We start from the raw sequence: 17371 nt of genomic DNA on the forward strand, positions 1-17371 counted from the left end.
TTGATGTGAAAAGACATGAAACGATCGGTCTGTGCTAGAAACTGAACAGCATTTATATCGTTGTTTACCTCTGATTTACTGCAATGTCCGAACTGTCCTGAGCGTGTCCTGAGCGTGTTCTGAGCATGTTCGTGTCGTCTTCTTCTTCTTGCTTTACAGCAGATCGCAGACTTATAAGTGCATTAACACCACCTATCTCTCAAATGGACCATTGACACTCCTAATTGAGATTGTAGATAGAGTGTCAATGGTCCATTTGAGAGATAGGTGGAGGTAATGCACTTATAAGTCTTATATGCGTCACGCGCAGACTGAAGAAGAAGACGCGAACACGCTCAGGACAGTTCGGACATTGTAGTAAATCAGAGGTAAAAAAACAATATAAATACTGTTCAGTTTCTTGTACAAACTAATCGTTTCGTGTCTTTTCACGTCAATGTATCGTCACGAGCTGCAGGGTTTAATTTGGTTTTGTTTGTGTATGTTTTTTTACTCTCAAAGCCGTGATTCCCATTCACCTCCATTATATGACTGACAGACTGCAACGGTTTGAGTTAAAAATCTTTGTTTGTGTTTTACTGAGGGAAACAAAGTCACCTACATCTTGGATGCCCTGAGGGTAAGCAGATAAACATAAAATTTTCATTTTTTGGCATTATGCAGCTCATTATGCAGGCCTTTGTCTTCTCAGGTGTGAATCACTCATTATACATGACCATTCACGCCCCCTCGCATATTCCTTTTCTACACAAAAAGTGTCTTAGAAAATTTAAATCAATATATTGTTTTCTGTGAGTGAGTAAACAAGATGATTTTCACATCATTCTGATGCAAAAACTCTAGACTTCAAGATCTGTTCTCAATAGTCCTGTGAACAAATGTTCTGTATGTGTTTTATGGCCTTATTTCAGTGACTTTAAAATTTTAGTTTTTCACTAAGCACGCATAAACGTTGTTTTCTCAAAAACACAATCACATACATACATGCTGCCCACATATTATTGTAGCCCAGTTTGTGCTGATTATGGTGCTACTAAACTTAGTCATTAAAATGTTTATTAGCAACTGAAAAAAGCACAAATGTCAGAACATGTCAAAACTTCTCCAGGGCCCAAAACACCCTCAGACCCCAGAGGGTTAAGCAGATTTACTTTACTCCTCAAGCTTGATAATTTCAGTTTTCTGGGATGTGGTGCTCTCTACAGTGCTGTAGAGTTTCCTGATTTGTTTGTAACTGTGCGTCGAAGAGTTTCTCGCTGTAGAGTTTAAAACCGGTCATGATGGATGTTATGTTTCTGTCTGCTGTCTGTCTGCCATACAACCACATTACATCAAGCTGGACACACTCAGTGGAATCCTCCTAGGAATTGAATTGCACTTCACTTTATTATGGCAATGGTGAGACATTTCTGTGTTCTCTTGTAGAGCTCAGCGTTCTCCTCTCATGTTCTGGATCAGGGTGTGGTCAGCATGTTCGAACTGTCGGTGCCGTTCCGCCAGCAGCATTTTCTTTCTGGTCTGCTTTTGGCTGAACTGTCACTCATCCTCGAGCCAGACGGAGAGGGGTGAGAAACGTTCCTACGCTTGCACACTCAAGTATTTTACTAGCGATACACAGACATTTTCAGCTTAAGTCAGTAGCTGATTTCTTTCATCTTATGGTCAATAAATATAGGCTAATATTGATTTATAATATACACAATTAAACGAATCTGTTTGTAAAAATTCCCAAAATTTTAGAAATCAGTACCAATACTGGTGAAATTTCATAGTTCACAATGCCAATTTCGATACCATAGTTAAAGGCTGAAATACATTACTGTACATAAATTTTGCCTGATGTTTTTTGTCCCGATTTGCGATCTGGAGTCAATGCTATTTGCCGAAAGTCAAAGTCAGTCTGCGGATTTTGAGCAGATTTCACAGAAAATCACATAGTGTATAATGAGCACAGACTAAAAAAAAATTTTTAGCTTCAGACTATGATTCCATTTAATATGAGGATATCAGTCATGTTTGATATTTTAAGACAATTTTAGAGCACTTATTGTTCTATGTAATTCGTTTTGTGTATGATGCTCAGTTGTTCTCTGTAACCATTTACAAAGTCGACAAGTGTATGATGTCTAGTGTTTCAAAATCTGTTCAAATAAAATCTGTTTAGTGTATTCCAGCCATAAAGGACATATGCTGATGAGACACTCCTTTGTTATGCTGACACTCCTTTGTTTAAAAAGTGAAATATTAATATGAATATTAATGGTATTAAATTAAATCAATAACATGTAACCTTCAAATATTTATCTGTGAAGGAAATATTCGTTCAGCTTTGTCTAATTACAAATGAATGAATTGGTTTTGAAGTATTAGCGTGTTTTACCATGTTTGAAGCCATTTAGTTTTAAATTTCGCTCTTAAATTAGCACAGAAAAAAGCTTTGAACTGCTTTTATAAATAAGATTCCAACACCTCAAATCATCTCACACCTCTTTCTGTCTTTCTCAGTGTGTTCTTCCTACACAAGAAGACCATTAGTGCGCTGCATTCTCTGCTGTGCAGTCACGACGCGGACCCCCGCTACACAGACCCCCAGGTCCGCTCCCACATCGCCCAGCTCTACCTGCCACTCATCCCCATCGTCATGGAGACACTGGCCCAGCTTCACGACTTCACCGGTAAGTGAGACCCTGTGAGCTAAGCGCCCACAATAGAGCATACTCCTTATCTCTTCAGTTATTTATATAAACTCTTTGTTTATGAGTTGAATAGTCTTTCAAAGGTCAGAGCTCCACAGAGTCATTAAAAACTGAACAAAAGTCCCATTTCAGCTGAGATCTGTATCTCTCCACCTTTGTATGTCCCAGACACGTCCCCACAGCGTGTACGTCACGCCTCGGCGCTCGTCGACGATAACGACCCAGACAACAGCACCATCAGCCAGTCTGTTGCCATGGCGATAGCTGGCTCACCACTCCCCCATTCCAAAGCCAACCCCTTCACTCTGCCTTCAGTGGTGAGTACCTGCTCACTGACCACTATTAATAACTCATGTTACGAATATGAATGAAGGTTGTGAATTTTTTAATTTTTGAACTCTAATGTATGTTTAGGTTAATGTTTTTGAAAGAAGTCTCTTATGGCTGCATTTATTTGATCAAAAATACAGTAATATTGTGAAATACTATCACAATTTCAAATAACTATTTTCTAGTTTAATATATTGTAAAATGCCATTTATTCTTGAGATGAATTTTCATCAGCCATTACTACAGTCTTGTCAGTGTCACATTATCCTTCAGAAATCATTCTAATAGGCTGATTTGTTGCTCAAGAAACCTTTATTATTATCATCAATGTTGAAACCAGTTGTGCTGCTTATTTCTATGGAAACTTTTTTTTTTTATCAATAGAAAGTTACAAAGAACAGCACTTATTTGAAATATAAATATTTTGCAACATAATAATGTAACTTATGTCTCAGAAATCATTCTAATAGGCTGATTTGTTGCTCAAGAAACCTTTATTATTATCATCAATGTTGAAACCAGTTGTGCTGCTTATTTCTATGGAAACTTTTTTTTTTATCAATAGAAAGTTACAAAGAACAGCACTTATTTGAAATATAAATATTTTGCAACATAATAATGTAACTTATGTAAATTTAATGCATTCTTCTTGAATAAAAGTATTAATTTCTTTCAAAAAATATTACTGACACCAAATTTTTGAGAACTGTGGCAGTGACCAATTCATATTAAGCCTTGGTGCTCATACAGATAATGCAGGTTCAATTCTGGCCTGCAACATGCCCTGGTCCTATTCCCTTAATCATTTTAAAGTACTTGCATCTTTATCTAAAGCCCCAAAATAAGAAAATATTTTTCTTACTTTTTAGAAATAAGCTATATTTATGCACATAAATGTTCCACATCTTTTCCCCATGCTGTTGCTCTAGTGGAATAAATAGAAAGCGTAAACAACAGAAATAGAGTTACTTGTCATAGTGCATGGACTTTTGGAATTTTCCCTCACAGCTGCATTATCTTAATAGCACCACTAGAGGAGCCCTTCATATTCACTCCTGTCCATTCTGTTGGCAGCAGTACTGCTCTCCACCACTAGAGGGGTGTACTCTGCTCTGACGGTGTACAACAGGGTTTCCTGGTTATTAGTAAATATTAATGGCTTGTGTATGGCTGAGGAAATGAGGATCATGTTTGTCTAAGTGTTTATTATACATATGGGTGTGTAAGGACATCCTCTGTATATGTCTGTCCCAAACAGGCTGCCGGATGTGGTCTAAGCAGGTTGGCTTTGTTGTGTTTCGTCTGTATGAGTGTATTTGTGTAGTGCAAATGTGTTTTTGTTATTTTTCTTCGTCAGGCTGGCCGTCAGTGTAGCACCCTCTCTGCAGAGTGCAGCAGGATGCTGCTGGTTTGTTTTCTGTGGGTGTTGAAGAATGCAGACGCGGGGTTGTTGGAGCGCTGGGTCTCAGACCTGTCTGTGCCACAAATAAACCGCTTGCTTGATCTTCTTCACCTCTGTCTGTCCTGTTTCGAATACAAGGTACATCCACATGCCCTTCTCAAGTAATGACTCTTTGGTATTTAGAAACATGGTCCATCCAGTCACAGTGAGATAGTAGGATTGATCCTGTTTTATCTTAAATACCAAAGGAGCAATAAGAGTAAAATGCAGGCCAATCAAACATCATGTTGCACTTGACACTTTGTATATTCTCCCAAAGGATATGCATATCCTTCCGAACACTTTTTAAAATCTGGAAAAATCAGGGTATTTTAAAGACATTTTCAGGGCTGTATATTATTTATACTAATAGTACCATATTTATTTGCAAGCATTACATTATATTCTATATTTTCTACTGAAATAAATAGTTTAATAAATAATGTTTTAGAACTTGAAAATGCAATATATAAAACATGTTCTCACAGTTTGAGATCTATGCAATCAACTTTCAACTTTTTTTTTTCCCCACAATGTAATTATTTACAAAGAGGCTGTGTTGTGCATGTGGCAGTTTAAACCTATATTTGGCTGAACTGAGGGGAAAAATACACAAACAATATGGCATGACCTCTTTAAAATTCAGAAAAATAACTTGGACCTGGAGTTTGGAAGTCGCTTCTTATGTTACACCTATTCCTCTGACACATTCAGGAATTTTTACTTTATATTGTGCATTTTTGTGTTGCATGTTAACATGTTTTTGTATATCCTTTTCATTGTGCCTGTTCTCAGGGGAAGAAAGCCCTGCAGAGGATAAACAGTCTGACCTTTAAGAAGTCTCAGGACATGAAGGCCCGTCTGGAAGAGGCCATACTGGGCACCATCGGAGCAAGACAGGAGATGGTCCGTCGCTGCAGAGGTACAACAGGTGCTCTGTTGGTATGTGTGCGAGTAAATGTCAAAGCATTGAATTTGTCATTCACCTCTGTTCCTGTGTGTTCCTCAGAGCGCAGTCCTTATGGAGGTCAGGAGAACGTCCGCTGGAGGAAAAACGTCACTCACTGGAGACAGAACGCAGACAGAGTGGACAAGTGTGTCTTTTTTCCTCTTCTCTTACGTAGTATCTTTTCGTTGCTGGTCACGTTCACTGACAACTAAATAATGTTGCTCTAGCTGTCCATTGACTTAATGAAGCACATAATCACACATGGACAGTTGTGTGTGTGTGTGTGTGTGTGTGTGTGTGTGTGTCATGGGCACTATGAATAGCTCACTGTAAACACTGTCTCTGTGCAGGACCAAAGCAGAGGTGGAGCAGGAGTCGGTAGTGGATGGAAACTTGGCGACAGAAGCTGCTCTCATAGCCCTGGACACACTGGAGATCATTGTCAAAGTAAAGTAGACTTTGTCCCTCTCATTTGAATGCATTTACTACAGATACCATGTGTTACGACATGTCATTTTCACGTAGTTCATAAGTGTTTGTGTGTGTTTTTGCATCAGACGGTGGTGATGTCAGAGCTGAAGGAGAGTGTGTTGGTTGGTGTGCTGAGAGTCCTCCTCCACAGTATGGCAGGAAACCAGAGCGCCCTCTTCCTGCAGCACTGCTTCAGCACTCAGAGAGCTTTGGTCTACAAGGTTTGTGTTTGTTGTTAACAGTGCTTGTTCATCCCTAACCCTGAGTACTGAACATTGGTGCAAAAGCCATCCTGCACTTGGGTAATCTGACATAATATTATAGAATTATATCATTATATATCATTATATAATTGTATAAATTTTACCATTTATTTGATGAAAAATACAGTAAAACAGTGATTTTTTTAATAAAAGTGAATATTACTATCATTTAAAATAACTGTTTTCAATTTGAATGTTAAAATGTAATTTATTCCTGTGACGCAAAGCTGAATTTTCAGCATCTTTACTCCAGTCTTCAGTGTCACGTGATCCTTCAGAAATCATTCTAATATGCTGATTTGCTGCTCACGAAACATTTCTTATTTAAAAAAATAAGTTTAAAAAATGTAGTTCAAAAGAACAGAATCATTTGAAATAGAAATCTTTTGTAACAACATGTATACGTGTATGTTTACTCTCACTTTTGAATATTACTGACCTGAAACTTTTGAACTGTAGTGAACTTTTGAACTTAAGAAACCCATTAAAGAAATCCACTCCATCACTAATGAAAAACACAAGAACACAGTACAAACTATATAGAAACGTCCTGGCGATCACAGACAACATCCTTACATTGTTACACTGAGGCTACATTTACACGACAACGATGTAGTCAAATACGGAAACGTTTTTAAAAAGTTTCACGTATACACGTGAAAACGACCAAAAACGAGCAGCAACAACAGTAACATGTACTCCGCCATTGTTGTGTATGTTTGTTCGCGCTTGCCTTTAAAATCGACACGTACTACGCATGTCTACATACCTAACACGTACTACGCACGCGTGTGACGTCACCATTTTCAAAGATTCCCGTTTTGGGTGTTTACACGGAAACGACAACGGTGGCGTTTTCAAAAACGTGCACTTTGAAACCCGTTTTCAAAAATATGCGTTTTCAGTCCCCAAAACGCTGTTGTCATGTAAACGAACAGGCAAAACGCATAAAAAGTTTCCTGTTTTTGGCTGAAAATGTTGTCGTGTAAACGGCCCCTGAGATTTTGCAGACTTGTACCACTCAAATTTTCAATGATTTTCAAAATCATCGTCATTCAATAAACCAACTTGAAACTTTAAGACCTTATTTTACATAGTTCACGAAGGAAATTGTAGAAGAAACTAAGCTTTGCACGTGTGTTTCTGTAGTTCCCGGAGATGTTGTTTGAGGAGGACACTGAGCTCTGTGCAGATCTGTGTTTGCGGTTACTGCGTCACTGCAGCAGCAGCGTGAGCTCTGTACGCAGCCACGCCAGCGCCTCCCTCTACCTGCTCATGAGACAGAACTTTGAGATTGGCAACGTAAGGCACAATGTCACATTAAACTCCTATCCTTGATTCAGCTTTCCCTATATATAAATATGATCAACTAAATCCTGTGTCTTCTCTGCTGTTCTGTAGAATTTCGCCCGTGTGAAAATGCAGGTCACCATGTCTCTGTCTTCACTCGTGGGAACCTCGACGAAGTTCAATGAAGAGCATCTGCGACGCTCTTTAAAAACTATTCTCACATATGCCGAGGATGACCTGGAGCTCAGAGATTCCCCCTTCCCTGAGCAGGTATCAAACACTTGGATCGGAGGTGGTAGCTAAAAGGTTGTTGGTTCGAATCCCACAGCGGATGAAAACCCAACATCCACCACTACTGTGCCCTTTAGTGATCGATAAACACTTTGTATCTGCTAATGATTATGCTAAAGTAGGTCACTTCAGGGTTATTATCGACAACTAAAACCATAAAACATTGATATTGAAATAAAATAAACTGAAATAACAAAATTAAAAAAAACATATTATTGTTTTATTTCAGCTATTTGCCAAGGCAGCATTTCTCATTTCCACACAACACACAACAAATGCTTAAAAAACATTCAAATTAAAGTGAAAACAGAAAATATAAAAATAAAATCTAATTCAAAATAGTAACAAAAACTATAATACTCAGTCACTTTTCTTCTGTCATCTTTGTAGGTACAGGATCTCGTCTTCAATCTCCACATGATTCTCACTGACACTGTGAAGATGAAGGAGCACCAGCAGGACCCAGAGATGCTTATAGACCTCATGTACAGGTCAGTGCTTTGTTATCATAAAAACCAAAGGACATTTAATGTGGCTCGTGTGCTACATTTAAACATGGCTCTTCTCTGTGTGTAGGATTGCTAAGGGCTATCAGAACTCTCCTGATCTGAGACTCACGTGGTTGCAGAACATGGCAGGGAAGCACTCAGAGAGAGGGAACCACGCGGAGGCAGCGCACTGTCTGGTGCATAGCGCCGCCCTGGTGGCAGAGTACCTCAACATGCTTGAAGATTGCCGCTACCTCCCTATCGGCTGTGTGTCATTCCAGGTAGATCCTGTGTGTTTGTGTTTGAATATATGGTTTATGAGGACACAAATGTGTATAAAGGCATGGGGTATTACAGCGTAAACATGGTTTATGAGGACACTTCCTGTGTTTAGAAGTTTAACTTGAAATACTAATTTTACTAAAAATTAAATAAGTTAAAGCTGTGTAGGAATATTAAAAAAAACGAAGGAAAATGAAAAAGCACATAACAAAATTACTAAAACTTAAACTACAAGTAAAAATATAACAGTAAAAGCTCATTTAAAATAATAAGAAATACCATAATAGTATATATATAATGCTATAAAAAATAGTATATACACAATGGTTGTTTCATCTCATCATTCCCACGAATGAAAAATCAGGGATTTTTTTTTTTTTTTTTAGTGGTCAGGTCTGGAAAAGTTTGAAATGAAGTATTTTGTGATTTTACTCAATAAAAATGTAATTTATATAGCATTACAGTAGTTTTTTATACTAATAATAGCATAATTATTTGCAAACATTATATTATGTAAAATAATACATATTTATAATATTTTAACTAATACATTTGAAATCATTTAAAACATTTTAATGAAGTAATATACAATTTAATCAATTGAACATTTTTAATACATTTTAATAAAGTTTAATAAGTAAGTAATATTTCGTATACTGAGAGGAATTTATTGAAAATGCAAATGTAAAGCACATTCTCACTGGACCCTTTGCTCATTTGATAAAAATTTTACAAGAATTGATGATACATTTTGTGGATTGTTTCACAGAGTATTTCGTCCAATGTGCTGGAGGAGTCTGCGGTGTCTGATGATATTCTGTCCCCAGAGGAGGAGGGCATCTGTTCAGGGAAGTACTTCAGTGAGTCTGGGCTTGTGGGACTTCTGGAGCATGCAGCTGCTTCGTTCAACATGGTGAGAGCTCACGTCACATCCCTCCCCCCACAGTCATGGAAACTGAGTGCATCCAAGGGATTAGACTCGTATCCAAGCCAGCGCCACACATTTTTATGGGATTATTAAATATTAACTGAAGGTTGACTGTAGATTCTGTCTCTCCTCCAGGCTGCCATGTACGAGGCCATAAATGAAGTCTACAAAATCCTTTGTCCCATTCACGAGGCCAACAGAGACTTTAAAAAGCTCGCCTCTGTCCACGGCAAGCTGCAGGATGCCTTCAACAAAGTATACAATCAGGTTTGTTGACACGGGAAGTTTGTTAAAGAGCTGAACGTGTCTACAAGTAGCTCCAAACAATCTTACACTGTTTCAGGAGTCAGTTTGTTGAATGACTATTAAATTTCAGCAATATTCATTGTACACTCTTAAATAGCAGTTTGTTATTTCTCGTAATAGTAAAAAATTATAAATCCTTTATTACCTGCTATACTTTGTCCATTATATAACCACAGTAGTAAATAGTTATGGAATAGTAATAAAATAGTAATACTTTTTTTTTTTTTTAGATTATGTGAATAAGTTTCTGCATTAGGTGAAACTGGGCTACTGGACAAAAATCATTGAGCTGATTCATTATTAAAAAAGTATTTATCACTCCATTAATCATGTTACATACAGTATATCCTGATCTTATCAGCAGCTTCTAAATGTAAGCACTACTTGAAACATGAATAGCTCATGGGAGAATTCTGCATTCCTGATTTTAAATATGCAATCATAGATAGTTTCCTATAATTATTTAATTTCGTAATACCTGCAAACTCTTTACCTTTCAGTGAAATTCACCTTTCTGACATTTGAAATAGGCCATTTGTGTGCTTTGTGCACATCTGGGGAATTTCATTCGGGGAGGCTTATATGAAAGTGTAATATCTTACCTCTGTATGATGCCTATTAAAGCGTTTATAAACGCAGCTCTGCGTTGTATACAGGGGTAACGGCTGTATTTCTGCTTTTACAAAAGCACCACCTGCTGTCAAAGAGCAAATTTAGTTGAATTTACATCTGCCGTTTGTATTCAGACCAATTAAATAATCATTTATTAGGCTGATATGTGAGGTTTATCATTTTACATAACTTTTTATTTTTGTCAAAACTTGATTATTTGAACTCTAAAGTTGTTTAAATATATAGTTCAGTCATGAAACTCTAGATGGCGCATTCTGATGGGGTGTTAACGTAACTGATGATATACAGAGAGTTAAACGACTTGGCACAAGCTGATTGGTTCATGCTGCATATGTAGCCAATGAGCTTACTGCCTGCAGCACGCTTTCAGAGTTCTCTGAAACCTTCCACCTTCCCCAGCTCCACCTGTATAGATCTGCTACGGGGTTATTTTATATGCTATTTGTGCAGCATCAGTATGTCTTAAATACTCATGGCACCGTATCGCCATATGCATTGGAAGTAGCATGTTCCTGTACTTGCTTGCAGCAGAAGCAATAATCTACAACTACCGCTATAACCAACAGCAGCAGCAATTCAGCAGCAGCGTAGCAGATCTGTTCCGCCAAGACCAAATACATTAACATTGTCATATCCATCACCATGCTAAAATGTTCAGAGAGTTGTCATGATTGAAATCATAGTTTCTACGGTTTATGATGTTATGCAGGTATGTTTGTATTTTAATTTTATTAAGTTAATAATAATTTATTGTACCAAACTAGCATTTTATTACTTGTATTTCACAGCTGTAGTAGCTATATACAGAGAATTTTAAATGATTTGTGCTCAGGATGAAGCCAGTCTTGTGCCGAGATCCGGACCACAGACATTAGTTGCTGAGCTTTTGTGTAAAGCTCTGTGTGTGTGTGTGTGTGTGTGTGGTTTAGATGTTTGACTGATGTCTTTTCTCTGTCTTGTCGGTGATGATGTGTCTCCTGCTGTGTCCGCACACAGAGCTCAGGATGGGAGGTATGGCTGATCGATCACACTGTGCTTCAGTATTTATCAGTACCATATGTTGCAGAGGGAATTTTCTCCCACACAGAAACTAACTGTCTCTGGTCTTTATCTCTTTTTATTTCTCCATCGGTCTCCCCGTGTGCGGTCTGGATGTTTTCCTGGTGAGTGAACATGAACTTGGTTACCAAACATAAAATTCAAGCTGTTCCATGCCTCTGTAAGGTTCACTGTCTCTGACACATTTATGTAAGGCCATTTCACAAGAATGGCAAAAGTCAGTGTTGTCCTAGAGCACATGTGCATGCATTCAGATCCATAAACCCATCCTCCATGCCATCAGTGTTGTGCCTTTAGGCCTGATGTGGCTGAAACAGACGAAAATTGTGTTATTTAGGCTTTTATGTGACATGCCATGCTCTTCTCTCTTCTTACATGCATCTCAATTGTTCCTGTCCTAACTGTTCAGGCCATAGAGGATGTTTGGCACCTACTTCCGTGTGGGCTTTTATGGATGCCGCTTTGGCGATCTGGATGAGCAGGAGTTTGTCTATAAAGAGCCTTCCATCACCAAACTAGCCGAGATCTCACATAGACTGGAGGTTTGTTTCTAAGTCTGGAGTGCTAATATCAAAATAACAATATTTATATTTTAATAATAATAACAACTATTATTATTATTAGAAGTAATTATGTTTAATAATATTAGTAGTAATTACATTTTTACATTTAATTTTTAATAATTATAAATATTCATTTAACATTTTAAAGTTTTTTTTTTAATTTGATCTGTTTTACATTATTTCTAAAATACTTTTTTTTTTTTTTTTTTTTTTTTTTTGTTTTTTTTTATATTTTTAATTTTTTTTTTTTTTTTTATTATTTTTTTTTCATTATTTTTTTTCATATGTTTGAAAGTGTTCTACATTTTAAAGGACAAAGAAAAAAACACTTTACAATTTATATAAATTTATATAAATAGTTCAGGGGATACAAATCGTGGGACCGTGGTCTGAAAAGTGGTTTACCTGTTGACTCTGTGCCTCTCAGATGCTGCTTTTAAAGGGGTCATATGATGTTGCTAAAAAGAACATTATTTCGTGTATTTGGTGTAATGAAATGTGTTTATGAGGTTTAAGGTTCAAAAAACACATTATTTTCCACATGCTGTACATTATTGTTTCTCCTCTATGCCCTGCCTTTCTGAAACGTGTCGATTTTTACAAAGCTCATCGGTCTGAAAAGCAAGGTGTGCTCTGATTGGCCAGCTATCCAGTGCGTTGTGATTGTGACGGAAATGTTACGCCCCTTACCATACTGTGATGCTGTGTCCCGGCGCTACAAGACAAAAACAATAAAACCCATTATAAACGAGGCATTTGTTGCATCCAGTGGGGACATAATTACTGATTATAATGACTTATACTGTCTTTTTAAACATTGCATTGCATCACGCCACGTAAACAAAACCATGTCTGCATTTGTGATCAGAGAAATGACAAACAACAAGCACTACTCTACACTGCTCAAAACTCGCGTTTGAATCGTCAGTGGCAAATTCTTTAAATATGAAAACGTACTTACAGGCTGTGAGTCAGAACAGCCGGCACTGTAGTCTACTCTCCCAGGATCAGGAAACAGTCCTCCATAAAATGTGCTGCACGCGTCTGAATATTTGGGTTGAACTGCTCTGGAACAGTGTTGTAAATACAACTTAACCATTGATTTCTAGTCGTGTCCTCTTTTGGAAGACCAAACAAAGTAGTTTCACTTTCGCAACGAAACACACGGCGGCAGCAGCAACAATAAAGTTACGCCTTCTTTCTTTGCGTGAACATTTGGGCGGTGTTATGCAAATCTTCCCACACAGTGACGTAGGTATGTGGGGGCGTGTTAGAACGAGCCGTTTTAGGTGGGCGTGGACAAGTCTTAACTTTTATAAAGAATATCTCTTTGGGTTTGAGACTTTAGTCTTTGCAACTTTAGGGATCTTATCTATTTACGAACAGCTTGTAACACTCCAAAGAGAAAGGAAAACTTGAAATCGCATCATATGACCCCTTTAATATGATAATTTGTAAGGGTTATGCTTTCTTTTGTAGGAATTTTACGCTGAACGATTTGGTGACGACATGGTGGTGATCATCAAGGACTCCAACCCTGTTGACAAGAACAAACTGGACCCCAATAAGGTCAGATATTACCGCTAGTGCAAGACTGAAGGCTTTTTTATCAAATAAAAATTTTAATTGAGTTTTATTTTTATATTTTCAGTTTTCAAAATTAGTTTGCCATTTTATGTAATTAAGTAATTTTTTAAAATACATTTTTAATATTTATATTTTGTTTTATTTCTTTTTCAATTATAGTTTTAGTCATTTTAGTACTTAAACTTATTTTGTTTAGTTTAGTTTATTTACTTAAGGTGACATTTCTAAATTTTACCTTTTGTAGGTTTACTTTCCATCTAATATTGACATTTTATTTCAGCTTAATTTCAAAATAAATTTTTTTTAATAGTTTATTTTTAGTTAAGAATAACAACACTGATTCGTTTTTAGAATATTTAGATCTGAAACTCTTTTTGACCCCTATAACTGTAGTTTTGTACATATGTTCTCCATATTGAACAGTGCTGTGTATGTTTATGTTACCCAGGCATACCTACAGATCACATACGTGGAGCCCTTCTTCGATACTTATGAGCTGAAGGAGCGCATCACATACTTTGACAAGAACTATAACCTGCGCACGTTCATGTACTGTACGCCGTTCACGCTGGACGGTCGGGCCCACGGCGACCTGCACGAGCAGTACAAGCGCAAGACCTTCCTCACCACCTCCCACGCCTTCCCCTACATCAAGACCCGCATCAACGTCATCCACAAAGAGGAGGTGTGAAACACTGTAGTTTTGGAGGTTCGTAAATTGCCTCAAGACCGATTTTCTAAATATTTTTCCTCCTCCCTACAGATCATTCTGATGCCGATGGAGGTGGCGATTGAGGATATGCAAAAGAAAACACAGGAACTGGCCTTCGCGACCCATCAGGACCCTGCTGACCCAAAGATGCTCCAGATGGTGCTTCAGGGTTGTGTTGGCACCACTGTTAATCAGGTAACATTTAGATGAAATAGTTTCTTTTTCCAGCATGTTGGTTTGTTTATGGATCTGAACCTGTACATGTTGTCACAAAGGGTCCGCTGGAGGTGGCTCAGGTCTTCCTGTCTGAAATTCCTGAGGACCCCAAACTCTTCCGGCATCACAATAAACTGCGCCTCTGCTTCAAAGACTTCACTAAAAGGTGGAGTGACTTTTATGCACACATCCTTGCACACAAGCATGCTCACTTTTTCAGTTGGAAACGTTTAGGTAGCGATTAATTTTAATTAGTTTATCAGTGCATTGATTAAAAATCCTGCCAGTGCAACTGCATCAATTTTTGACCAACAAAAGTGATTTAAAGTAGAGTACAATATTTAAAAATTAATATATATTATTTTACATAAGGCAGCAGTGTTTTACAATTTTTCTTTTCTGAATATTTTTATTAAGTATTGCTTAACTTATTTTTGGAGCAATATACAGTGGGGCAAAAAAGTATTTAGTCAGCCACCAATTGTGCAAGTTCTCCCACTTAAAAAGATGAGAGAGGCCTGTAATTTTCATCATAGGTATACCTCAACTATGAGAGACAAAATGAAAATTTTGTTATTGACCAAATACTTATTTTCCACCATAATTTGCAAATAAATTCTTTAAAAATCCTACAATGTGATTTTCTGGATTTTTTTTTCCTCATTTTGTCTCTCATAGTTGAGGTATACCTAGGATGAAAATTACAGGCCTCTCTCATCTTTTTAAGTGGGAGAACTTGCACAATTGGTGGCTGACTAAATACTTTTTTTCCCCACTGTACTTATTTTTCCTGCTTAAGATACATACTAATAAAAAGTATTTTGAGATTTGTCAAAAAGTATTTGACCACATTACTGAATTAAACAGTTCAGTATATCAACTTTGATTGAATCATGCTGAATTTAGAAAATTTGCAATTCAATCAAGTTAAAAAGCAGTGAATCACGAATCAAATTGATTTGCTGTCAACCCCAAGTTTCACACCCCTAGTCTTATGTGGCCTCGGTTTGGATCTTTATGGTCCTAGACATGGCAGCAGTCTATTTCCAACATGCTAAAGCTGCCAATTACCTAAACCACAGATCAGCATGGTATCTTCCCATGGCTAAGAATGAAGTGAACGAGTGATTGAATGTTTGAAATGAATCCTCCAGTTAAATCAGCATTTTCTGTTTTGCAGTTCTTTAAAATGGACAGCCTTTTCTTGGACTGACAGTTTTGGGTCTGTTGTGCATTGAACCTACTAACTGCAATGTTCTTGACTCAGGTGTGAGGATGCTCTGAGGAAGAACAAGTCTCTGATCGGTCCAGATCAGAAGGAATACCATCGAGAGCTGGAGCGGAACTACACTAAACTGAGAGAAGCCTTGTTTCCTCTTATCAACCGGAAAATCCCTCAACTCTACAGACCACTGCCTCTGCCAACCACACCAACACAGAGGTAACATCACAAACTCCTCACTCATGCAAACACCAGCCCCTCAGGTGGGGTTTATCTGAAATCGATTATACACAGGTCATAGCAGCCTGGTTACTTGAAAACTAAACCCATCAAACTAATTAAAAATCTGTGCACCCTGACTCTGGCAAGTTGTTTAGCAGCCATTTTTGTGTTTATAATGTGCATGAGACCGTTTATGAACATGCTGTTTGAGGCTGAGACTGTGCACTAATATGGTGTTACATCTACATTCAATAAATAACATAAAATAATAGAAAATCATATATTGTATAATTAATAAATTTAAAAAAAGCAGTTTTGAAGGTGTCTGTTCACTTTTTGTTTAAAAATTTTTCTAATATACAGTTGTATTTGCATTTAATAAATACTACTAATGTGTATAATTAACAAAGTGAAAGCATTTTTGTGTCTGTTCAACTAATATACAAATATTAAATAATAATAATAATTAAAATATATAGTTATGTGTACATTCAATAAATATTAATGATGCTTCTAATAATAAATAATAAATACACATAAATGTAAATATTTTTAATAATAATAATACAATTAAATAACAGAAAATTAAATATGGTATAATAAATAAAACAAAAGCATTTTTGTCAAGTAACATGTTTTTCCTCATCCTGGGGGGATTTCCCAAAATCACCAGAAGTTATTTATCCAAATCATGGATCTGTTCTTGCTCATCTTTCCAGGAATTCTCTCAGTCGATCCAGTTTTCGGCGGGTGGACTGCTGAGGTGTGGCAGAGCCGAGCGCGGGTGGATGTAAAGCCAGACATGATCTCCCGCCCCATCATTCAACCCCCCTAAACCACACACTAAAACACACTCCACATTCCTCTCTCAGGCACAAGCCTTCCTGAGCCAGTCTCTCTCTCTCTCTCGGAGGAGGAGCTTCAGTCTGTTTACTCTGAGAGGTTATCTGCTGTAAACAGAGTCATTATGATCTTCATGGGCACAGCAGCATAACCGGTCAAAGTAGTCATCAGTAGAGAAAAACGAGCTACTTGCTCAATATCGGAGGTAATTTTAGGTTCTAACCAGCACAGGGCATTCAGATGCTCCTCTGCATTTCCTCCTTTTGTTTGTTTGTGCTGTCTTTCTCTGTCTCGTGCACTTGTGTGAGTGTGGGAACAATATGAGCCACAGTCCTTCCAGGCATTTGTGTGTGTGTGAATCTGTTGCCACATGAAAACTTGTAGTGCAGTTTGATTTATCTGCTTGCTTGTGGATTAAAACATTTGTAAAAGCTGTCTTTTTGAAGACTAACCACTGACAGGCTGAGCCCAGAGACTAACTCACTCAGAGAAGACGGGTTTAATCTTTCACTTCATTTGCGCAAACTGTTTTTAAAACTCATTCTGCTGTTGGCTCAAGCAGTGATTGTAGATAAGCCA

At 37.4% G+C, this 17371-nt stretch overlaps 1 protein-coding gene across 1 annotated transcript in view; it reads left to right on the forward strand.

Moving 5' to 3' along the window:
- The window catches only part of LOC107596841 (dedicator of cytokinesis protein 7-like), a 56703-nt gene extending 39332 nt beyond the window's left edge, over nucleotides 1-17371 (forward strand). The window contains exons 27-48 of the mRNA XM_016287689.1: nucleotides 1426-1565; nucleotides 2506-2675; nucleotides 2865-3013; nucleotides 4384-4566; nucleotides 5263-5389; nucleotides 5477-5561; nucleotides 5767-5863; nucleotides 5974-6108; nucleotides 7300-7452; nucleotides 7552-7710; nucleotides 8122-8222; nucleotides 8308-8500; nucleotides 9271-9414; nucleotides 9565-9696; nucleotides 11365-11379; nucleotides 11844-11969; nucleotides 13470-13559; nucleotides 14026-14262; nucleotides 14341-14484; nucleotides 14565-14671; nucleotides 15773-15946; nucleotides 16669-17371. Coding sequence (XP_016143175.1) covers nucleotides 1426-1565; nucleotides 2506-2675; nucleotides 2865-3013; nucleotides 4384-4566; nucleotides 5263-5389; nucleotides 5477-5561; nucleotides 5767-5863; nucleotides 5974-6108; nucleotides 7300-7452; nucleotides 7552-7710; nucleotides 8122-8222; nucleotides 8308-8500; nucleotides 9271-9414; nucleotides 9565-9696; nucleotides 11365-11379; nucleotides 11844-11969; nucleotides 13470-13559; nucleotides 14026-14262; nucleotides 14341-14484; nucleotides 14565-14671; nucleotides 15773-15946; nucleotides 16669-16711 — 2904 coding nt within the window. The 3' untranslated portion in view covers nucleotides 16712-17371. The remainder of the gene's footprint in view (nucleotides 1-1425; nucleotides 1566-2505; nucleotides 2676-2864; nucleotides 3014-4383; nucleotides 4567-5262; nucleotides 5390-5476; nucleotides 5562-5766; nucleotides 5864-5973; nucleotides 6109-7299; nucleotides 7453-7551; nucleotides 7711-8121; nucleotides 8223-8307; nucleotides 8501-9270; nucleotides 9415-9564; nucleotides 9697-11364; nucleotides 11380-11843; nucleotides 11970-13469; nucleotides 13560-14025; nucleotides 14263-14340; nucleotides 14485-14564; nucleotides 14672-15772; nucleotides 15947-16668) is intronic.

Source organism: Sinocyclocheilus grahami, unplaced genomic scaffold, assembly GCF_001515645.1.
Source record: "Sinocyclocheilus grahami isolate Dianchi unplaced genomic scaffold, SAMN03320097.WGS_v1.1 scaffold223.1, whole genome shotgun sequence".
Classification (NCBI taxonomy): Eukaryota; Metazoa; Chordata; class Actinopteri; order Cypriniformes; family Cyprinidae; genus Sinocyclocheilus; species Sinocyclocheilus grahami.